Source organism: Corapipo altera, unplaced genomic scaffold, assembly GCF_003945725.1.
Source record: "Corapipo altera isolate COAL_440 unplaced genomic scaffold, ASM394572v1 169, whole genome shotgun sequence".
NCBI classification, from domain to species: Eukaryota; Metazoa; Chordata; class Aves; order Passeriformes; family Pipridae; genus Corapipo; species Corapipo altera.
In genome coordinates, this window is record NW_020884946.1 from 1,589,663 (window position 1) to 1,614,365 (window position 24,703).

General features: G+C 46.0%; 2 protein-coding genes across 4 annotated transcripts in view; one reads left to right on the top strand and one right to left on the bottom strand.

Moving 5' to 3' along the window:
* Positions 1-16,207: 16,207 nt before the first annotated feature.
* Positions 16,208-24,683, bottom strand: SOCS4 (suppressor of cytokine signaling 4). Of its 2 annotated transcripts, none has more exons than XM_027662582.1 (2): positions 24,566-24,683; positions 16,208-18,081 (listed from the first exon to the last, which is right to left on the bottom strand). In XM_027662582.1, the coding sequence occupies exon 2, from the start codon at positions 17,980-17,982 to the stop codon at positions 16,687-16,689; it is 1,296 nt and encodes a 431-aa protein (XP_027518383.1). In that variant the 5' UTR covers positions 17,983-18,081; positions 24,566-24,683; the 3' UTR covers positions 16,208-16,686. The 2 variants fall into 2 exon arrangements, with proteins under 2 accessions (XP_027518383.1, XP_027518384.1); XM_027662583.1 differs by lacking the exon at positions 24,566-24,683 and adding an exon at positions 22,477-22,494.
* Positions 24,377-24,703, top strand: part of WDHD1 (WD repeat and HMG-box DNA binding protein 1) — a 28,512-nt gene continuing 28,185 nt past the window's right edge. For both annotated transcript variants that reach the window (XM_027662580.1, XM_027662581.1), the window contains exon 1: positions 24,377-24,395. The gene's annotated coding sequence lies outside the window, so the exon portion shown is untranslated. The remainder of the gene's footprint in view (positions 24,396-24,703) is intronic.

Sequence of the window (24,703 nt, forward strand, 5' to 3'; positions counted from 1 at the left end):
GATGATGAACTTTTGAATTTTTTCCCCTCCTTTGGGTAGATGCAGCTCGTCTTCTCTGTGTATGTATATGCTGAAGGCTGTAAAAAGAGATGCAGACACAACTGCACCTAATTTCATTGAGTCATAGAATCCCAGAACGGTTTGGGTTGGAAGGGACCTTAAAGCCCATCTCGTTCCAACCCCCTGCCACAGGCAAGGCCACCTTCCACTATCAACTTTCTCCAAGCCCCATCCAATCTGGCCTGGAACACTTCCAGGGATGAGGCAGCCACAGCTTCTCTGGGCAACCTGTACCAGTGTGGAATTTATGTTCAACTGATTCATCTTAGTGCCAGGAAGAGAACTCAGGGTGCAGGTAACACCGAGTCGTGGCCACATTCTATTGGAAGATGTTACTTTGCACACTAAATTATGTAATGGAAAACAAAAGTTGGGATGAAATCACGAATTTAAATTATCCAGAAAGGCTGTTTGGTGTAATAACGTGAGGGCAGTTTGTTATTCCAGTCCTGCATTGCAGGGCCTGTGCTGCTGTCTGTGCGATACAAGTATTTGCCACTCTGTTTTTAGCTCAGCATCGTATAAATATTTGGGTTGGAAGGAAGCTCTGGTCTAACCTCTGTCTCAAAACAGGGGTAGCTGTGAACCTTGTCTGCCTGAGTTCTGAGTGTCTCCAAAGACAGAGATTGCACAACCTCTCTGGACATTCAGTCCCTAAATACGGTCCCTGTGACTGCTGCCATTATTCCCTACATCCCGTCAGACTTTCCCTTGCTGCACTTGGGGATTTTCCTTCCTCCACCTACCTCTGTGAAGCATCTGCCCGCTCAGTACCACCCCCCTGAGTGGCTGGAGGCTGTGGTGAGGTCCTTCCTACCCTCTCTCCCAGATCAAAATTACAATTTCCATAGCCTCTCTTCACACCCCGCTCTGTCTCCATCCCTGCCAGTGCCCCCTCTGCTGAACTCCCTCCGGTTTGTCAGCATCTCTCTTGTCTTTCAGTGACAAAATTGGGCATAATTGCCTGCCTCAGCCTTTGTTTTGGGGTAAAAGACCAAGAGACAATACTTAAATTGTCCAATTCAGTACTTTTCAGGGACAATAACACAGATCTTAGGCTGTGACAGGCATCAGAGTCAGGAAAATTTATCTCACCCGCAGGGCTGTTCATGCCATGAACAGTAAATTCAGGGGAACAATAACAATATCTTTTTTGTACCTCCCTTTTACATCAGCTAGTCAGGAGGAACCGAGACACAGTGGAGGCATCCCTTTTCTATCCAACCCAAAAATAAAAGGATTAGGTTTTACTTATTTTTTTTTAATAACGAGTTTAAAATTCTGGAATGTAATGTCAGTTTTCATTAAGAAAATGCCAGTCTCTTGCTGATGAGCCGGAACAGCGAGATATAAGATATTAATCTTCAGTTCCAGTGTTGATTCTTTCAGGGCGATGCCACTCGCTTTTCTATTCATGCCTCACTGTGCTCTGTGAACATCAAGCACTCTGAAGAATTAGCTGAGCCACCCTGAAGCTAGATTTTAAAGGATACCAGATGGTATGTTCGATGCATGTGGTAATCTTTTATATGCTTTTCCCCTATGGCCAATCACTGACTGATCATTTATTTCAAAACCCTCGTAAAATAAATCACTTTGAAAACTACGCTGTCTCTAGTTAATAAGTGCTCTTCCTCAAAGCAGAGGCTTGTTGCCATGAAGATAAAATCATAAAACTGGTTTAAAGTGCATGGGGATGGCAAATGCACCCTATTGAGGAGAGGAGATAAACTGGATTGAACTGGAAAGGAAGCGTTGCTGTCTGCTTGTTGTGAAATTATGAGCAGGTGAACTGTCATTAAAGACACTTCGACAGTCACTTTGGTACTAACACATGAGCTTTCTGTGACAAGGAGTGAATTTTTTTGGGTACATTTTCTTCCCACAGTGGTGGATATGTAGAGCCTTGATCATGTGTCGAGTTACTGCATGAGTTTGCTTTCAGGTTTTGGAGTTAGTGATTATGTCTGGCAGCAGAAGACAGAGCTCTTCACTCTTTCTTGGATTTTTGTGAATAAAAAGTAGGAAATTCCTGTCTGTGTGACACCAGTGAAACTCATCATCTGTCCTCTCAGAGAGGTGCCCACCTTCTCCCCACGCCCAAATTGAGAACCACAGTTCCCCAGAGGATCCAAACCTTTATCACTCCTCTATCTCACAGAATCACAGAGTCAAAGCATCATTTAGGTCTGAAAAAACCTCCAAGAGTCCAAACTGTGGCCAATTTCCACTTTGCCAACCGGACCAGAGCACTGAGTGCCACACTCAGTCGTTCCCTGAACACCTCCGGGGATGGGGACTCCACCACCTCCCTGGGCAGCCCATTCCAATGCTTAACAACCCTTTCAGTGAAGAAATTCCTTCTGTTGTTCAAAGAAATTCCTTCTGATGTCCAAAATGCCTTTTGATTCTGATTCCTTCCTCCCCTTCCCCTTTCCTCCACATGCCCAATCCCGCGGTGGTGTTGCAATCCTCACAGCCTCTCAATGAGTTTTGTGACATTTGCTGTTTGGCTGACAGCCACAGCTCCGACAGGCAGATGATAATATGGAATTATGGTCCTTCGTTCTCTGAAGGATCATGTTTTCAAGTGCTCACTGCTGTGGAGAAGAAGCTGGAAACCTTTTTTATTCAAAAGCCCGAAAAACAAACAAAAGTACCCCTTATTTTATTTTGCTGTGATGTTGCAATTTTAAATTAAACTCTTTTTTCTGGGAGAGGGAGAAGGAGGTGAGGAGTAGCTGGCTGTGGATTTTCCCTGTTGCCCAGATTTTCTGATGGATACAAACACACAGGCACACGCACACATATCCCAGGGGGAGAGACTTCAGCATAGTCACAGTGGGACAGCCCAAAGGTCCAGCTGGCCTTGAGGCCCAAGTGACTGTTGGCAACATCAGATTCTTGGGAAAAGGAGAAAAAGAAGGAGTCTTGAGTGATCCTCCCCTCAACAAGCCTCCAAGCCCCTGGCAGTTGGCACTCTGGGGTTACATCTGCAGCAGCAGCCCCGGGAGCCCCACCAAAGGCGAGGCCAGTGCTGTGTGACGGTGTCATTCATCCCATGGGATGCCTGCTGGTGATCTCTGCAATCCTGTGAGCAGCTCCTGACAGGAAGGCTGTGCCGGGATTGCTAAATCTCAGTCACTCCATTTTTCATCATTTCCCCCCTGACACTGTTTGTGGCTGTATCTTTGTGCCTCATTTTATCCTCCCGTGCAAAGCAGTTGGGATCCATTTGTTCACTGGGAGATGCTTCCAAGCTTGGGCTCTTCTCCCTACAAACCTCTGAGGGCCTTTGAGATGCCTGGTTTTGCACAGCCACTGCCTTGGGGACGTGGCTCAGTGGCGAATGTGGCAGTGCTGGGACAACACTTGGACTCGATGATCTTCGAGCTCTTTTCCAACCTAAATGATTCTTCTACACGTGCAATTAATTGTTCAACACTAAGTTGTTCATGTCTCTGCTGCAGATGGGTATTGATGGTGCAGCCATACTGCCGAGGTCAACGATCCACTGATTGGTGCCAAAGAACACATTTACAGTCAAATGGCTTGTAGAGATGCAGGGAATGATCATTTGAGCTCGTGAAAGATCTCTTAAGTCACTGATACGACAAAGGTGCTGCTGAAGGGCGTGTGATGAATTATCGACAAGATTATTCAGTATAAAACAGTGTGTGGGAAGTGTTACACCCCGAGCTGATCTGGGGCAGCAGGAGCTGCGTTCTCCACTCATCTGTTCATTTCAGTAGTTTCAGGAATCGCTCAGAGCGGGGTTATTTCCCCCCAGCATTTCTACGCTGACCTGGGGTGGGCATTTACCACGTGCCCAGTGCAGCTGTAGGAGTTTATTCCGTTTCAGGATCGAGTTTTGTATCTTACCTTTGCCCTCCCTGCTCTGGGCAGGGATTTATTTGACGGCCGCAGTTGCCTTGTGGGCTTTGGGCTGTCCCACTGTAAGAGCAAAAATTTCATGCACTGCAACTTCACACAGTTAAATCTTGTCCCATCAGCTAATAGCCATTTAATACTCCAAGAAATTCTGTGGGAATAGCACCCCTGCCATTCCTCCTCCTTCTTTTCAGCTCTCAGGCCCTGATTAAGCAAATAGCTTAAGTGCTGGGCTGAAGCGGTGCCTTTTAGTTGCTAATGCCATGCAAAAATGCCCTGAGAATAAAGCAGTTTTCATGATCGCTGTTAAGAATCCGCTTCCTTCTTTGGGTCTTATTTTTCCATCAGCCTGCTGGAAGAGTACAGCCAGAAAACAGATTAGCTCGGGAAAGACTTCTCAACTAATAAACATGCCGCAAATACACTTCTTAGTCATATTTTAGGTCAAATGGATTTGTCAAGTCAATGGTCACCCAAGTATGAAGGAGTCCTATAAATAAATGAGACTTAAATATTTTGAATGTCTGCCTGACAGAGCTCCTTTAAAATGCAAATAAAGCTGGAATGAGCTGAAGTCAAGATCATTTCCAGAGTCATTAAAAAAAAAAAAAAAAAAAAAGAAAAAAAAAATTTGAACTTTTTAACCTTGGGGTTGTTTCCAGCCGCTTCTCTCGCAATGATAATAAATTCAGAAAATTCCATGAAAGTCTCTATTCTTTGGACTCTTGAGGCATTTAGCATAATGTTCTCAGTTCCTCTTCTCTTATAAAAACAGGAAGAAATTATGCAGGGTAGTAGCTGTTTAAATACTAGAAATTCTCCCTGGGGAGAATTACAGCCATTTCAGTGATAAATTGCAAGTGAGATAACGGAAGACTTGGAAGGAGCCTGATCCAAACCTCATTTCCAAGCTTCCTCACTGATTTCAGGGCTTTCTGGATGAGATTTGGGACGAGGAAGTCTCAGCCCGGCTGAGTTTGGGTGGCAGGTTTGTTTTTGTGCAGGTTTACCCATTGAAACAGGGCAAGATAATGTCAATTCAGCACTGGATTTTTTTTTTTTTTTTTTTTTTTACACGGAAGTCCTACATCCAGCCTTCATCCTGAGTCTTGCCAGCAGCCGGGTTGCTTTTCCCCCCACCAGAGCAGAGCCTTACGGCTCCGGGTTGGGAGTGAGCATCCTGCCTTACCTCAGCCCGCCCTGCCTGGGGGCCAGCGCTCCCCCTCCTCCTGTCAATGTTTGCAATATCGTCTGAAGAAACGGATTCCCAATCCCCACCGCAAGCTCTTCGCTCCCCCCCCCAGGGGTGAAGGCATCCAAATTAATCAGCAAGAATACGCCTCAATCCAGCCGTTTAGAAAGGGAAGGGACCGACTGTTGTGATAAAGAGTATCGCCAAACATTCCGGGCTCTGCTCTAACAGCATCGCAGGGATCTGAGGACATAATTGCCTTGTTATTTTCGTGCTCCCCAGGGCTGCGCTGGAGGCAGTTTAGCAGAATGGGCACTTAAAAAGTGCCTCCAGCAAACCCCGCTCCCCGCTGCCTGCTTTCCCAGATCCCTCGTTGCCTTTGCTCCGCTTGGCAGGAGCTCGTTTTTCTCCTCCTCCTCCTCCGGGAAATTCCCGTCCTTTGATTCCCCATCCCATGACTGCTGCCCCGGCCTTGGTTAACACACTGCTGCAGAGCCCGCTCCGCTCCACCCCCGCTCCTGCGTCCATCCCTTGTTTCCCATTTTGAATTTCTCCGGGGCGCGGAGCATCTCCTCGGTTTAGTTTCGGGGTCGGCAGCACCGAGCGACTGTTGCAACACAAATAACACGAATAACATTTCCTGGGTGATATTCCAGCCCGTGTCACAGCGCCCGGGCCGGCTGGTGACCTGAGCAAACCAGTCTCATTCTGGACCGTGTCACTCTCCTTCCTCGGCGCTACTTTATCCAAACACGTTCTGGGAAAACAACAAGATATGCTGCCAAAATAGCAGAGAGAACCAACTCCCCAAACAGGAGGCCTTCCCCGAGCTCCACGGGTTTAATGAAGTAACAGGAGGTAAAAACAACCAGTGCAATGCTCTTTAAACTTCTGATTAGCTCCTAATCGCACACATTGTTCCTGAAGTACAAGCAGGTAGGAGCAAGGATTGCAGGATCAGACCCCAGCAAAACGATTATGCTGAACCGGAGGGAAAAATGAGTGGACTTTCCCTCAAAGATTTCGCAGCCTGCACTAAGGTTGACTCTGCTACTGCTAGAAATTACTTTTCTTTTAGACAACATATAGATTACATGCCTGCTAAAACGTATTTTCTTAACTAAAAATGAGCTGTAATTAGCAAATGAATCAAGTGCACTTTCGTGGAGGTGGAGATCCACTCTCGGTTCATTCACCGATTTGCAGTCAGTTGTTTGCAATGACTCTCCCTAATGACAGAAACTGAGACACATTTAGCCTGTAAATCCAGAATCATGAAATCACGGAATATCCTGAGTTAGAAGGGACCCACGAGGATCATCAAGTCCAACTCCTGGCCCTGCACAGGACACCCCAACAATCCCACCATGTGCCTGAGAGCCTTGTCCAATACAACACAACACAAACTTTTTGTGTTTTATGCAAAATACCTTCATACAGTAATGCTTATTTTGATTTAGAGATGAGTAAAGCACACATTGCCAGACTGGGCTGGCCACTGCCTGAGTTCCTCTTCCTTGAGCCTTCACTTGTGGCCACTGATGGACTTTTGACCCAACCTGGCACGGCCATGAATGTGTTCTGCTTTTCTATAAAACTAGATGAGCAAAAGTCTCGTATTGGAGTACAAATATGATAAAACTGAAGGTGAAAGGGGCAGTGACAGAGGGAATTTTGGATGCTCGTGACAGAGCTGCAGCCATCAGGAGATGGAGGGAGGTGTACACTTTTTGGATTTGCTTTACTCCCTCCCCCTGAGCATTTCAGGTTTAGGTGGATAAGTCCCACTTGTGATTTCAGCTGTTACAGTATTAAATTTCGGGTGCTAAAGCCGTGTGTTGTTTGTGTGGCAACAAACGTGCCATTTTTAGCTCATAAAGTGTTGAATGAATTTATCTGGAATAATTTCTACCCTAGCGTGGCCAAATATTTGGCAAACAGGGTTCCAAAGTCTGCTTTCAGGAGTGCTCTTTGATGACAGTGTGTGGGTGTCAAAATAATTAGGACAGGAGATTACAAAGCAGGGACACAACCATAGTTTGGGAAGCCCTTGGAAAGAGGTGACTCCGGTTCCTCAGTTTCCCTGCCTCCCTTTTCCTTCCCTTTCAATCTTCTCCTTCCTCCTCCTTCTTTCCCCCCTCAATAATCCTGCCTGTCTGGAATCACAATAAAAGGAGCACATCAGATAAGCCAAGGGATTATTTCCTTATGCTTTTGCTATTGTATGAAGCACAATATCAAAGCATTCTGTGCATCCTCCCAGCTCCTGTGAAAGAAAGGATCCTTTTATTCCTCGGGTAGCCTTTTGTCTAGCCACGAATCTGCCGCCCACTCAGGTAATTTGTACCAACAGATCATACCTGTGGTAGCAGAAGATCCTGTCAGGAGGGAATATCCAGCAGAAACCGGGCATTACTCATGTATGAGGAAGGCTGGTAGGGAATGGGGGGAGAGCTGATTTTTTTTTTTGGACTTATTAGGAGGAGAGGTAGACTTGGGAAGAGGCTTTTGCTCCAATAGGGAATTTTTTTTTTATCTTACCTTAATAAATGTGTGTGTTCTCAGTGAGTCAACAAAGTGCCTCATCCAGCTGGGTGCTCAAACTCACACCCTCCCACTCAGTGCCCTCTTTATATCTTCCCTAATAAAATATTCTATTTCCCCTTCACATCTGCCCTCTCCTTGGGCACGGGACCAAGATTCCTGGTGTACAAGGATACCAGAGCCAGCAACATCACTCTGAGATATAATTTGGCTTGGAGTGTATAAAAATGACAGGATGTTCCCGTGGCCAAATCTGCGGTACCTCGGTGGCAATGGGATCTCTAGTCTGATGCCAGTGGTTCTGCTGGAAAGAGATGGACATGGACAGCCTTCAGCTTGCCCTCGGCTCCCAGCTTGCCAGGTCAAAGATGTCCTGAAGAATGAGGAAAAATGGGAGCACCCTTTGTCTGTTTGAAGCATTAGAGGCCCCTGGAATAACACCACAGTGCTGATGAAGTAAAGAAATTAAGGTTGGGTGGCTGTTCATTTCTAATATGCTGAAACCATCCAAAAATATCCAACCCCCTGAATTTATCTAATTTTACAACTGTGCAAATGTCACTTTTAGCAGAGCTACTCTTTTCCCCCCGCCCTCTCTCCCCCAGAATTTCTAGAGACCTTTCCTGCTTTCCTTAAGTCAGAGCACAAGAAGTTTTGAATGGCACCAAACAACACAGACAGTGCTCAGATTGATTTTTCTTGACTAAATTTGCTTGGTTTTTTTTTTTCTTTTCTAGGTTTTGGATATCAATTAAAAGAACACAACTCTTTTGTCTTGTGTGTTGCTCCCCTCAAAATAATGAACTGTTTAATACACTAGAGGCAATTTCAAATTATCTAGTTTAATGAGGAAGGTTGTGACGGAAGATTTATTACCCTTTCTGATCTGCTAATGTATTTTCCCAACCATCCCAGCAGAACCAATCACTGTATTTTCATTATACACTCTATTTTCAGGGGTTCATTAGTTGTAGACTAAAAATAACAGCGAAGGTCTCAGTCTGAAAGCTAATCCAATTTTTTTTAATTGGAAACAAAATTTGATCAGACAACTTTCTAATCATAACAGCATCAAGCATCAAGACCCTGACGAGGTGTTTTGTCCAATTTGAAACTTCGTGTGGCTACATATAAAGACTTGACCTAGAAATACAATCATGGAACTGCTACGAAGGACAAACCCAGCCTTTTCCTTAAACAAAAAATCCCAAATTAGCACAAGCCATGGACTGTGGTCTAGTTCAGCTGATGCACATTAAAAATAAAAGCTCTGGCAATGAACCTGTTCAGCTGAGACAAACTCAGAGATGCTCTGAGCTGGTGGCTGAGTATGAGACTTTAGAAATAATTAAGATTTTTTTTAAAAATAAGATGGAAGAGCTCCCAGATAGCCAAAGGGCCTCCTACCTCAAAGCTCAAATTGGCATTCCCGGAATTGCCTTTGTGCTGTTGGATTACAGTATGTAACACTGGCTGCTGTTTTTCCTGCTGCATCATTTTGATACACAAGACCCACAGGAATAACAGAGAGACAAGGAGGTTTGGATTTTACAGGGGATGCTCTTTGCAAAACAGTGTCACTCCTGTGGAGTGTGGGAGTGTGGAGATGTGCTGCCTGTGTGGCAGCTGCCCTGCAAGGCCATCAGCCTCATGTCTCTGCAGTGGTAGAGGGAAGAGGGATCTGTATTCCCAAGGACCAGCTTTAGCAGAGGGACCTTGACTTTGGTCCTCTACACAGGCCAGACATCCTTACAGGGTGATAAGCCTGCTCTGACCTTTAATTATGTTGTGTCTATATTCATCATAGAATGGTTTGGGATTAGAAGGGACCTTAGAAGTCATCCACTTCCAACCTCCTGCCATGGGCAGGGACACCTTCCAATAGACCAGGTTGCTCCAAGCCCCATCCAGCCTGGCCTGGAACTCTTCCAGGGACCGGGTAGCCACAGCTTCTCTTGGCAACCTGTGCCAGGGCCTCACCACCCTCACAGTGAAGAATTTCTTCCTAATGTCTAATCTAAACCTACTCTCTTTTAATTTGAATCTATTGCCCTTTGTCCTGTCATTCCATGATCTTGTGAAAAGTCCCTCTCCATCTTTCTTGTCATCTCCCTTCGGGTACTGGAAGGCCACAATTAGGTCACCCCGGAACCTTCTCTTTTCCTGGCTGAACAATCCCAGTTCTCTCAGCCTTTCCTCATAGGAGAGATGTTCCATCCCTCTGATCAAGCTGTGACAAACACAGGAGCTGTGCTTGATCCAGGCATCCCTGACACTGCTCCCAGATCCATGCCTTTCAAGGGATTCTCCCCAGCAATAAAATAACTGGAGTACCCACACGAGGATATCCGTGGGGCACTTGTCAGTCATTCCTAACCCTGGAGGATCCCTGAAGGAACAGGTTTGCAACGACCTGCCTGGGGGGAGGCTGGGCTGAGGATGTGTTTTGGCCAGATAACACATCACCCAGACACCCAGGGGATTTTTAAAAGGGATGTAGGGAAGAGGGAAGTTACTGCACCTCACGCTATAGATTTCACATGCATAAATTATATATTTACCTTCAAAACTCTATTATTCATAGAGCTGAGTAAACAAGTATTGATTTTTACACTGTAGCACAGATGAGTATTTGTAGTGATGCAGGGGCTCCTCTTCCACCCTCGGTGTAACTCTGACCTCATCAGTGCTCCCTGGGCAAGGAATATCCTTTAACAAGGATGATCAAGTTTAAAACCAGTCGGCTGCTGCTGTTGGGAATGGAAATCAATGTGCATTTCCTTCTGAACGGACAACTCCTCCACCCACACCACGTCACGTGAGGCTCTTTGAGATGCTGAACCAGACAGACACCAGCAGAAAACAAGAAAGGATGTGTGAAACCATCTCAGCTCACACAGAGCAGCCTTAGCTCTCCCACTTGATGGGAAGGGGGAAAGACACACTGGTCATTTGAACAGAGCAGAATAAATAAGCTTAAGTGCATTTAAAAAGTGGTATTGATGCAGAGATCACATTCAACCCTTTGCAAAGGGTCCTGCTATCAGTGTGTGAGCTTGTGTCAAGATTTCTCTCTATTAAATATTTCTCTCTATTAAATATTTCTCTCCATTAAATATTTCTCTCCACTAAATATATGATACCACCAGGCACATTTAGGGGTGGCAGAGAAAAAAAACCCCTTTAACTGAGCTTTCCTGTGCTCCGTTATTTCAGAGGTTAACCAAAATCACTTACTTCATAGCTAACTTTGCTATATTGAATCAATGAACAAGTTCCTTATTGGATTTTTATTGCAGATAAAATTGACAGCGAAAATCACTGGGATATACTTAAAAATGGGAAGGAAATGTACGTTTACAATAAAAAGGTCTCTGAAGGTCTCTTGTTTCATAGGAAGGAAGCTGTCTTTATAGTGCATGAACTATAAAAAATGATTAAAACTGAAGAGAGACAGGAAGCTGATAATTTGATTTATCATCTTAATGGCTGTGATTCATGAATAAATAATATAATGGTTTATGTCTCTCTTGTAAAAGAAGTAGAGAAGAGCAATTTGTCTAATAAATGACTTCAAAAATTACAGCTGAGTCTTGTTTGCCACGTTTGTTCTATTTAAAAAGAATGAGTGAGTATCTTATTTCTTATTACTTACTAGGACATTTGCTGTATTATTTATAAGAGTCAAAAACCTTAACTAAAAGCCACTCATCTCTGACCACAGTCTCCCATTAGCTTTAAATTCAGGAAAGAGAAAAGGATTGATCACTAGATCAATAAATCTAACCTTGGATCTGACTAAAAGCTTCCTTTAACCTCCTTCCTCCAGCATCCTTTTTCAAAATTAAAGTATCCCCCTTTTTAATTATTTAAGAGCATGTCAATTTTACAGTAAGGCCCTGTATGGCTGCATCATGCAAGGATTTCTTTACATTGGAAGCACACCAGCATCTTTAAAAGGAAAGCATTTAAATCATGATAATTTGTTGTTTGTTTAGTTTTTTTTTTTAAAGTTGGACGTGCTGCTATAGATACACATATCCCGCTCCAAATACGCCCTGGATTTCATCAAGACAAGCACTGAGAATTGAAAAATCGAGAAGAAATGTGTATTCCCAATTATCAGAGACACAAACTACCCCAAGCCCATCAATGACGCTGCTGGAGCTGAAGTCGCTCTGTATCGACGGGCCCTGGGCCAACGACTGACATTGTTATAGAGCTGCAAAAAGTCACTCCAGGCAAAAGCAAACTCCAGAGGACACAATTAATGGAAAGAGTGTTTAATTTTTTTTTTTTTTAAACCATCCTGTAAAAATAGCTTGTATATGCAGTTTGGCCAGCGTGCATCAAGAGCCTGACCTGTTTTTTTCCCCCCTTACATCAAAATAATTTACCAGAATCGGATCTTTTCCCTTACCAGAAGCTGTTCACACCAGTTCAATATGCTCTGTTTGTACTGCCCTGCCATGGGACAGCCCTCAAAACAGTACCAAACACATCATGCAGACACAATTCCTGATGCAAAGGGGTCTGGGTGCCCCAAAACAGGGGGGTTGTGTTGAGCTTGTGTTTTTTTGGCACATCCCTGCACCTTTCCTTGTTCCACGTTTAATTTTCATCCTGAAGAATCTGGGATTTCTGTCTTGGCAGAATTTGGGCTTAGAAGAGAGGTTGTGGACTCCTCATCCCTGGAAGTGTTCAAGATCAGGCTGGATGGGGCTTGGAGCAACCTGGGATAGTGGAAGGTGTCCCTGCCCATGGCAGGGGGTTGGAACTGGATGATCTGGTAGGTGCCTTCAAACCATTCTGTGGGATTCTGTGATTCTAGAAATAGGAAATTCTTACCCTGTTTTTGAGGCTAATTTTTCAGAGAGCTTCAACACTGAACTTCAAGTCTTCGTTATCTTTGGATCAAGGTGTCCTACAGTGGTACTGGAATGAGCAGCACTGATAAGGCTGTTAATAACAGCAGGAAAACTTTAGGATGACATTTTTTGGCATATTGTAAAAAAAAAAAAAAAAAGAGAGAGAAGAAAGAGAGAAAAAGGTACACAATAGACCTTTTGAGTTCTTATCCTTTCTAAAACATGTGTAGTTCATGCCATGGATCTTTCACAGACTGCACATGTATACACAACTCAATGTCATTAGGGACCAGTGTCACACAGGTGGACAAATAAAACAGGAAAAAACAGGATGAGCTTCCACAAAATCTCATTTATCAATACCTTCTATGTATTTCTCTAAAAAAATGCAATTAACTGCCCCACAGTCCAAAGGCACTATTTTTATGCACTGAACCTTCTTCCCCCCACTGCTGTATTATATAGGTCTCCTAAATTTGGAGTGCTCAAGATGTTTTTTGGGGTAAGTGATGCAACAACTCATGTCAAAACAATGTAGGCTGCATCCAGAATGACACTGAAACGCAGTGCTTTGGGGAATGATACCCCAAAAAAGGTTCTCTCATGGCCTTTCATTCTGAGGGGACAAAACCTTTGCTGAATGTGAAAATGATGGTGGCCTTGGCTAACTTCTGAAGTACAACTTTTGGTCCAAATCTGTCTTTTGTGGTCTTGCCATAAAAATACTGCTAATCTCCAGCTAAAATTATGAGCTTTTTGCCCTAATTAAGAGTTTTCTGAAAGAGAATTTTAACCAAGCAGACTGCAAATATCTCTGATATCACTACAGATCTTGTACCAGATATGGTTTCTTCGTACTGTAACCACCCAAGCCACAGCCCACCATCCCACCACGACAGTGGGAAAGAGCAGAGCAGCGATGAACCCTGTGCTGTATTTAGAAATTAGCAGTAATAAGGTGAAAAATAAACTTATTAGTATAAAGCTGCCCTCGGTAAAATACACTTTGTGCAAAAGGCAAGGAATGGAAGGAGCACAAGGAAAATACCACAGAAAAAAAGGGCATTTTTTCTGACATCAGCCACGCAGTCCCATTTGCATAGGGAGGAGGGAGAATCTCAGCTGGTGTAAGCCATTATAAGTGTATCCATGAAGCCACACTGATTCACAGCAGCTGAGAGTTTGTCCTGTAGTGTGTTCATCCATGTGCAATGCCATGGATTGATGTGTTAGCATTTTCTCCCCGGAGACTTCGGTTCAGAACCTATTTAAAACCCAGTGAAAACCAACGGGCTGGTCTCTAGGCAGATGTCCCTGGAAATCTGTTTGCATCATCACAGTGGCAGCAGCTCAGTGGAGAGGGTTTTATCTGCTCAGGTGGGGGTGAGGGCAGGGTGGCAGGTCCTCAGTGGAGTTGCATGGCAAAGCTTCCTTGGTAACTCCTGAGCAGCCAGATTGCAGGAGGGATTTGATGTCCACAAATCTGTAGGATTCTGTATAAGGTGAAATTAAAAGATTCAAGCAGAAGTATTGCTTAGGCTTAGTCTACAGTCTCAGAGAGAAACTCTGTGCTCTACCACTCCTTGCCCAAACACAGTCCCAAAGGGTCAGTGATTTTTGGATGGATCAGTCCATTTTTGTTGGACTTACTCATCAATTACCTGGGTGAATGGACAGAGTGTACCCTCAGCAGGTTTGGTGATGGTACAAAATTAGGAGGAGTGGCTGACACACCAACAGGTTGTGCTGACATTCAACCAGACCTGGACAGGCTGGAGGGACGGGCAGAGAGGAACCTAAGGAAGTTCAACCAGGGTCCTGCACCTGGGGAGGAATAACCCCCTGCACCAGTCTAGGCTGGGACTGACCTGCTGGAGAAGGACCTGGGGGTTCTGGTGGACAAGTTCACCATGAGCCCAGCAGCGTGCCCTGGGGGCCAAGAAAACCACTGGTATTCTGGGCTGTGTGGAGAAGAATGTGCCCAGCAGGTTGAGGGAGGTGATCCTGCCCCTCTCCTCCACCCTGCTGTGGGCTCATCTGGAGTGTTGCGTCCAGTTCTGTGCTGCCTAGTGCAGGAAAGACAAGGAATTACCGGAGTAGGTCCAGTGGAGGAGGGCTGTGAAGATGATGAAGGGACTGGAGCACCTCTCTGACGAGGAAAGGCTGAGGGAGCTGGGCCTCAGCTCTGGAGAAGAGACAACAGAGAGGGGAACCTATTAATCCATACAATTAAATACCTGTCAAGAGGATGGGAACAGACTCTTTCCAGCAGTGCCCTGAGACAGGACAAGGAGCAATGGGCACAAACTGAAATACAGGAAGTTCCACGTGAATATGAGGAAAAACTTATCTACCGTGAGGGCGACTGAGCCCTGGAACAGGCTCAGAGAGGCTGTGGGGTCTCCTTCTCTGGAGATACTCAAAACCCACTGGATGTGATCCTGTGCATCCTGCTCTAGGTGAGCCTGCTTGAGCAGGTGGATTTGACTGGAGGATCTCCAGAGCTCCCTTCCAACGCCAACCATTCTGTGGTAACCTCAGGCACAGGTCATTGTGATGTTTTGATAACACATTTGTAATTCTGCAGGCTCGGGGCTCAGTTTCAGAAGCATTTTGAGAGGACACAAACACTCCCCTTGATCAAAGGAGAGGAAACAGTGTGGTTGTTGTAGCTACAATTACATCATCCCACATACTCTTGGCAGGGGAGTTCAGGGCCCAGTTTTGGGGGAGGAGATGAAGCACATCCAGGCGAAGGGAACAGAACTGCAGGTCCCTGCTGCACCTCCTGGAGCTGCACCCCCAGGCCAGCCTGGAGAGCCGTGGAGTTTCCTGCCTGAACCCGGATCCACTGAGCCTCAGTGGGATTCCACCAACAATTCAGCAGCAGATCTGCCTATCCATGTAATGTAAGTAATGCTTTCAGGAGCATTATCCATGCATGGTTTTCCCGTACATGGAATTTGGCAGGAAGCCACCCGACCGAACGCTTCACATTGCAAGAAAAACCTGCAGACTTTTTTTTTTTTCTTTCCTAACTAACTATACTTATTAAAAAAAGCAACCCCCCCACTAACCAAGTAGGAGGGTTACTCATCATCACCTCGGGCTCACCCATGCAGGATGAGATAGTTTAATATACAGATTTTTAAGGAAATATCTTCCTTCTCACCCTCCCACCCCGTGTTTTATCATTTCACCAGCGGCAGCTCCTCTAGTGAAAACTGGGTACTTCATACAATGAAATAGTAACACAGAAACAGAGTTTCCAAGTCCAAGCCCCATCTATCATAAATAACTACATCATTATCCCTTCCAGACACTGATCAAATCCCAGTTTACGAGCAGTTTGCTTTTTACTGCTATTATACAAAATGAAAAGCTGTTCCAGCACCCCGCAGCTCTGACAACGAGGAGCCTTCCTCTTTTTCCATCCAAAATCTTTCCAGGACCAGTTTGTACACGTTTGTTCCTGCACTGAGTGTTGTCCTTAACTTGAATTGTTTTTCCTCTCCCTGGTATTTAGTCCCCTGATGTATTTATAGAAAGATCATATCCTCTTTCCAACTTCATTTTGCTCGGAATAGTAATGTTAGAAATAGACTGATGAATTTACTGTGCTGGGTACGGACAGACACATACACACACACGGAGGTTAGGGCACTCATTTTAAAAGAAATGCAGAAAATACAGATGAGTCAATCTTTAGTTAACAGTGCATTATTTCAAACATGTCAGCAACACATGTCAACTACAATAGAAAAGACAGATCGAGTTCAAAACTGATTTTTAGGGGTTTTCAGATCTAACGACTATCCATCTATAGAAATACCAGAAAGTCCACCTGGAATTCCATAAAACTCTAGTCTGGGAACAGTACCAAAAGCCCACAATGAATATAATTTCTAAAAAAAGAGAGCTGGGAAGACTCAAAGTACATTGGGATAAAAGAGCCTTAGACAGAGACTAGTTTGGGTGGTAAATAATCTGCAGAAAAAGAAAAATATAATCAAGTTGCTATTAAAAAAAAAACAACAAAAAACAAACCTAGAAGGAAAAAAAGACTGAACATACTGTTGCCTGTTCAGAGACAATTTCTTTCGGAGACAACTTCTTTCACAAAAATATTTTCTAGCTTTGCTGCTCTGGCACATCAATCCTGAGCACTCTAACTTTTGACTTATAGTGATATTCCTTCAGATACAGCTTCACCGAGGGAGGAATGGGAAGTGCATCGATCCCATCGTAAGTTGTGCAGTTGCAAATGACCGTTCTGCATATGTGCTGAAGGGAGAAAGGGAAAGTCCTGTTCAGGGGAGTGGACAAAAGCGGTTCAAAGAACATACAGGAACTTGGATCTTTGTAGTGTTCCAGGAGTCCCGTGATGTCAGGAGAGTGGAAGACACAAGGGTCGTGGGCATCAAAGCTGAAGTTGTGGTTCCACTGCTCAATCCGCGCGTGGAGGGAGCGACTGTAGCGCCTGAAGCTCACGGAAAACAAATAGTCTTCCTGGGCAGAATCTCGTAGCAAAAATGTCCCCTCTGGCTTTCCTTCCAGCAGCGCCTCAGCTGCGTATTTATCCATGACTCCCCAGTAGCAGGGATTGTTATTGATCTGGAGGAGGTCTGGGACGAGGCAGTGGACATAATCAATCTGCGTGTGGTATTTCGGGGGCGTCTCCATCCGCAGCAGCTCATCATCCGTCTCCCACTTGGGCTTGTTTCTTTTTCTAGAACTTGTGCACAGAGTTATAACTTCGTCATCAGAGTCCATGTCGCTCTCATCCCTACTGCCCCTTGTCACCTTACCTGTGGCCTCACCCCGGGAGGAGCCGTTGTCGGTGAAGTCGCAGGACGGGGAGGGAGAGTCCATCCCCCCGTTGGCAACCTCATCGTCTCCCCGCTGATCCTCCCTTTCCTCGTGCTGGGATAAATCAGCAATTATCCAGTCTTCCGCTTTCGGACTTATAGGGGCCGTGTGCCTTTTGATCAAGTGCCACCGGAACGCCAGCTCCGAGCGCGGGGGGAAAGGACACTTATCCAGCATCAGCTCACTGATATGGATTTTCCTTTTGGATGGCAGTCCCGAGGCGTGCCGGCTGCTGCAGTTCTTTATGGGAAAGCACTGGCCCACAGCATCTTGGAGCTTCTGCTTGAGAGATCGGCCCAAAAACCTGTGGCCGCAGGACCGGTCGAGATCCAGCTCGATGGACGAGCAGCTGTATTTCCTCTCTTGGCTCCTTAAATTAGTCCCTGCTCTTCCCCCAGCACTTGCTGTTTCGGCATCAGGACAATGCTCGCTCTTTTTGGACCAGGAAAGCTTCTTCCCACTCCAGACATACCCATCCTTCCTGTCGGCGCTCCTGCTCCGGCTGCTTTTGGGCCTCACATCTGCGTTTTTAGCGCTGCTGTCCTTGTTTTCTGCCATTGTGACAGCTTTGCTTCACAAGTTGCCAGGAAGCGCAGTGTGCTTCTTGTAGGGTTTCTCTACATAAGGAGGCTTCCTCGAGGCACTTTCTGGAAATACCTAAGGGAAGAAGAAAGCACAGCTCAGTTATGCACAGGCAATCCAACATCACTGCTGGATACAGGACAACAGCCACAATCTGGCCATGTAAAAATCATGTCGTCGAGGTGAATTCACAAGCACGCCCCAAACATACCAGCCTGATCCCAGAAAAAGCTCAATTAACCCTTCCTTGGGAAAATCATCCTCCAGAACAAACCATCTTATGTGGTTTTGGGGAATCCATTCTGACTATGCCTTTTAGGTGTTGGCAACCACGTTGTGCCAGGGTCAATTCCTAAAGGAAACCCTTCCTGTGGCAGGTGATACTGCTTTAGCTGTTTATGGAGCACATTCTGCATCTCTTCCAAAAAACCTTTCAAGAAGGAACAAACCAGAACAGAAACAACTAGGTCAGAGTACAAAGAGCTACTGTACCTAGATGATATGCCTGTTTGCTACTAATCCACAGGGTGGGATGCCAGAGATCTGCTTCTTAACTGACACTTTTGGGTCACTTTCTGGATGGAAAAAAAAAAAATTAAAAAATTAAATTTTATCAGTCACAGATTCCGTCAGTTTTTGAAAGCTGTTTTCCTCTGCCTTTTCAAACGGAGCTAGGAAATACTGAATCCCCAAGGGATTGAAATATCTGGGGCTTTACATACTGAAAAGGATTAAAACAATCCAGTCCCTTACTAAAAGCAATTTTAAAAGGCCGTGAAAGATGGAACTGCTTATTACTCATTAGAGAAGGAAGTTTACATTATTAAAATCAGTGTTTCTCTGAGACCTACGCTCGCTGATTTCATTTTCTTTTGTTTCCAGAGGTGTATTGAATTCTCAAACAGATGAGAGGTTTCCTTTTGAACGCTGCACCTTGAAAAATAGATTTAAAAAAAATCCTCTTTTGATTACTCAGTCGAAAACAGAGCAGGATTTTTTCAAGGTACACAGATAGCAATATGGTATGGATGCTATACCCCCCTCAGGCGTGGTAGGATGTAGAAATATTTCCCATCATCTACCATGATATTCTACAATTCTGTGATGCTTTTGCACCAAAACCAAGCACAGCTCCTCTGTTCCACTGGGGTTTTTTGGCTGTGGGTTTTCTGTTGTGTCGTTTTGGGTTCGGGTTTTGTTTTGTTTTGCTTTGTTTTTTTTAACAACTAATTGACACGGTAAATACTAAGCAGGAAAAGAAAAGGGCATCCACTTCCTCTCTCCATTCAATCCATTCTCATCATCAGGATTAGCCAGCATGACACAACCTCTCTGTGGTCCCCCGGGGCTGAGTTCGAGCCTCTGCTTTCAGTAAGAGAACAAGACAGCCGTGCCAAAAGGCTCCCAGGCAATCTGCGGGCCAAATGCAGCCCAGATGGAACTTTCACCCAGGAATTTTTGACATTGCATTCCTTATTTAAAGCCCACGAACCCGAGAGCTGAGTGGGGGAAAGGAAAAGGGAGGCGAAGGGAAGGAGATGCAGAAACGGAGAGCGAGGGTAAGACAGGTTAAATACTGCAAATGTATTGGGAAAAAAATGGGATCAGAGCAATGTAGATGAATAGTTCCTTGCTGGTACCAAGTGGAATCATAGAACAGGGTCCATATTCTGGTAATTATAAATCAAAGATTAAACTAAAGATTCATTTTTCTTCTCTCAGGATTTTGCAAATCGCTTTTCACCGAAAGCATTGCAAGACACAATGAAGAGAGAAGGAAGGCAATATTTATAACTGAGACTCAAAACATCTTTATTTAGACCAGGGTTCATTCATTGCTTTTGCAACATTGATATTTTTCATCCAGAAACAACTGGAGTGGAGCACTGAATTTTCTCCACAATTAAAAAAAAGAGGAGAAAAAGCAATCTCATTGACCCTGGTATCTGAAGTAACTGAAGAAAAAAAGTTATTCTAGATTTATCCCGTAGTAAAAATACATTAACTCTCTATATATGGGATTTTTAATTGGGCAGAGAGAGACATCACTGAGGTTCCAAAGTCAAGTACTTAAAAATTAGGATATGACAGTTTGTAATTGCTTTTGAAACCTTCAATTATCTCATTCTGCTCATCCAACCCATATAAGGGATAAGAACACGCAGAATAGGGGCTTTTAATTAAAAACTGCAAAACAAACAAAACCCAGAAGTTGGAAAGGCCCATTATTTCCTAACTTGAGCCTCCCAACTGAAAGAAGCTCAGTGTTTCACTGAATTTTTGGGTTGCTGTTGTGGTTAACTGTGAAGCCACCTTCCCCTTTGTACCTTTTTTCTATCACAAACCATTAGTGGCACCTGAACCCTGCAAGTGAAGCTGGAGGAGCAGCACGTGATGCTGCAAAGCCACGCACCATTAGCCAGAGCTGCTTCCCTGGGGTTTGGAGGCTGCTGGAACCCAGGCGCCAGCTCTGCCACGTCAGAGCAGGAATTGCTAATCAGGCAGAACACCAGAGCCGTGAAAAGAGCAGGGAATAAATGAAGAAAAAAAAGGGATGTCACCCTACCAAAGCCAGGCTTGAACCGTGTGAAGGAACAGTGGTCAGCTTGACTCAGGAGATAAAACCTCTTTTCCCAAATGTGTTACAAACATCCGTGTGCTCGCAGGAGAGCTGCCTTCCAAAACATCAGCCACAGGGTATTTAGGTGCCCAAATCCCACTGTTTGGCATTACAGGAAGGGATCACACCTTCACACCCTTCCAAATCCATGATTCGCAGCCCCACCAACAAAATGGGGACCAAAAATAACTAAGAATGTTGGAAAGAGAAAGGCATAAAGGGCAGGGATGCATTCAGAGCTCTATTACCACTCCGGGCTATCCATCTAAACCAGCTCTTCCTTTCACTGCAGCATCCCAGGGAAATACCATGTACATCCATTAACGGCTGGAGCGCCGCTGAGGAGAGGAGGGCGAGGATAAAAGAGGGGGAAGACGGAGTGTACTTTTCCCTACAGGGCAAGGTTAAATGGAGGGGCTCACACACACCAGTGCTGAGCTCCTTTTGGGGGATATTATTAGTGTCCTGCCTCCAAAAGCCTTCTCCTGCACGGGGACACCTCAGGCATCTCTGAAGCCGACGGATTTGACAAAACCCTTATGCTGGAAACTCTTCCCCCTGAGGAAACGGCCAAGATAAAGCAACGAGCGGGGATGAGCAGAGTTCACTTCGGGCCACAGGACCCGCTTGTGGTCCAAGGTTATCCAACACTGTCACAGCCACAGTCCCTGGGGACAAGCAGAGAGCTGGGTGGGTTTTATTGGTGGGTTTGTGATGTGCCCGGCTCCCTCCTTCACAGGTTCCCTTCTCCTGTCTGCAGACAAGATGCTTTTCCTTTCAAGAGCTGATGCCTCAACACTAAGACTTCAAGCCCAGACTAAAAGCAATATCCAGTCTCTATTTGGAGGAATAACAATATTACCTCCTCGCCAGGGGTAGGCTGCAATCCACAACTGTGATAAGGCAGAGACAGCCTCACCATATGTCTAATTAAATCAGTGGCAAATACTCAGTGACTCCAATAGGAGAATCAAAACCATAAGCGTAGACAGACCCTCTTTTTTTAATTATTATTCATTCAATAAATACTTAAATACTGAACTGCTTTAACTAGATACTTATGTCCTGAGCTGCTGGATCCTTGCCTGTGGCCCAAAGCCTCCAAGTCCTCTTCATCAAGCTGCTTCCCTTCGGGTATAATGAAGGAGCAGATAGTAGGGGCCAGTGTGGGCTCAGGGAAGCCCTGGCATGGCTGAAAACCCCCAAGGATGGAGGTCCCACCACCTCCCCAGTGCTCCCACACTGCACAACCCTTCTAGTGAAGGAAGTACTGGGAAAGTTTTCTGTCCAAGCTCACAAAGCCTCACTGTAATATGCCTCTAATGAAACAAAAGAAGACTCACAAAGAACAATAAATCAATTTTGGAATTGTTACAGAAATTGGTATTCTAGAGCTGATAAAATCCTGAGAGAGGAGAGCAAGCTGTAATAAGCTGGAGGACTTTTTCTTTCAACTTACATGAAAGTTATTTTAAAACAAAATCACACTGGTCACAAGCTGTTTTTGCTAATTTTGCCTGATTAGCTTTTGGACAGGAGACCACATTTTAAAACCTGACCTTCCCAACCTGTTGAGGATAACAACAAAGCAAATTTTTCTTCAGTTTTGACTTTATTTTATGACACCGTCCAAAAATACTCGACTCCAGAAGCCTTTCCAGCAAATTAAAGCAATAATCACACACACACACACAAACAAAGGACTTTCTAAAGGTGCCAATGGTAACCTACAATACTTCTTCCTTGGAAACACCCTTGATTTATCCCTAGAAGTGCAGGGGGAGGGAGGCTATGCCCAGCTAACCCCAACACTGGGGCTGTTTTATTCCCAGCCAGGAGGTGGAACTGACCTGGAAGCAGCAGGTGCCAAAGGTGAGGGCTGCTCCTCTCTCCTGCTTTAATGAGGGCTCTGCTCGCGTGTGGAAGGAGAGATGCTCGCAGCGCTTCGCAAACCGCAGCAGCCTCTCGAGCACTAAATCAGCCAAAGCTTTATGGTCCATGACCAACGCTCCGTGCTCCACCCAGAAACCGAGCAGGAGAGCAGCGATTCCCGGCTCCCGCCCCGCCGCTCGCTCGCAGCCGCTCACACCTATTAATCAAGTCGGCAGCAGGCTGAGCTCCCAGCCGGATTTAAAGTACAACTTTGCATTTCGTGCCGTGTCACCCGGGACGTGACAAAGCCACGGGGCCTGCAGTCCCTTGGCCAGGCGGTCATGGGACCCTGCCACCCTCCCGAAAAGCCTCCCCCTGGTTTTCCCGTGCCGCTCAAAGAGTTATCCCAGCAGGCAGCACCTCCAGACGAGGAATTTAGTTGTTTCTTAGAACTGAATGTAAAATGCTTCAGGCGCAGTTTGTATCAGAGCCTCTGAAAATTAAAATAATTAAGGAAAATAAACACATTCGACGCGCATTTGTCTCCATCCCAGGCAGCGGCTTGCAGCAAGAATAGCTTGGTCTTCCCACTCATCTGATAAGTGGTTCAGCTCGGAATCATCATTTCTCTAGAACACATTACCCTCGCCAGAAATCACGATTTGCTGAAATATGTAGGTTACACCCATGGAAAACGTGTCTCTACACAGCTTCCACGAGGTTTAATAATGAAATCTGGCCATATGTATATATGTATATTATTTTTTCTTACAGAAGCGTGCCTGCTTTGTAATCCTCTCACTTACTCATTCATGAAAGTACCAACAATGTGAGTGTTAGAGAGAACCACATTTCCAATATAAATAAATCACTCTGCTCACCCCAACCACCAATAACTCCCGCTGCAGAGCAAAATTGAAGATAAAAGGGGTTTGCCTGGAAGCAATTTTTTCTTCGAATCAGGAATAAACCGGGCCAGATCATTAGGGCTACATAAAGGGAAAACAGATAACTGCTGTTTTCCTCTTTATTTCAGGTATAGCGTGAGCTGTAGCGTTTTTGGTTGTTGTTTGTTTGTTTGTTTGTTTGTTTTTTAATCCTTCGAGAAATCCACCACGATTTTTTCCTATTTTTTCAGCCAAAAAAAAAAAAACAACCAAAAACCACAAAAAAACAAAAACCAAAAAAAACCCAGCTTGGCGATGATTTTCGCAGCGCAATCTCTACCTGCCTGACTGCAACCTCCGCCAACTCCACCTCGCCGCACGCATCAGGATGGCCGCGATTCCAGAGTAATTCCATAATGACCACAACGATCTCCCAAGGGGTTTGACCCCGCAGCCGGGTGAGCGCAGCCCCCGCTGCCATCGGGGTCCTGCCGAAGGGCGGGGAGGGGGTGGGGGGGGGCGAAGGGCACTGCCCCACATTTGGGCTTTTCCTGCCGTTCCTGAGCTTCTGGAGGGGCTGCCATTAAACACGCACAGGGATGTATATACAAGGAACGTATATATGCACTATAAATGTCGGGGTATACGTCGGGAAGGGTTTTTTTTTTTTTTTTTTCAGGCGAAAACCAAACGCCCGCCGGGGACCGAGATCCGCCGGTGACACAGCGCAGACCCGGGGCCGAGTCCCCCGCGGTGACAGGAGCCCCCCGAGTGAACCCCCGCGGTGACAGGAGCCCCCAGCCCGCCGGGTGACCGACAGGGACACAGACACCGGGCCGAACCCCCCCCGGTGACAGGGATCAGAGCCCGGCTCGAGTTCCTCCGGTGACAGCAGAGCCCGGACCGAACCCCCCCCGCTGACAGAGCGCAGAGCCCGGACCGAACCCCCCCCGCTGACAGGCGACCCTGGACCGAACCCCCTCGGTGACAGGAGCCCCCGAGCCCCTCCGGTGACTGACAGGGGGCTCAGACCCCGGCCCGACCCCCCCCCGGTGACAGGACACCCCGATCCCCCCCGTACCGTGCCCGACAGGGGCTCAGACCCCGATCCCCCCGGTGCCGGCGCTCACACCCCCCTCTGCCGCCCCCCAGCCCCGCCGACCCCGCTCCCCGCACCCACCTCGCCGTGCCGCGACGTTGTCCCCCGGGGCGGCCGCTGTGTCCCGGGTGTGTCCCCAGCCGGGTGCCGGCGGTGCAGCCGCGGCCCCTCAGCCCTCAGCCGCCGCCGCCATCCCGCTGCCGGGGCCGCCCCGGCCCG

Bases quoted from the DNA above. Each gene is read 5' to 3' on its own strand.
- SOCS4 (XM_027662582.1), bottom strand. From the start codon at position 17,982: ATGGCAGAAAACAAGGACAGCAGCGCTAAAAACGCAGATGTGAGGCCC.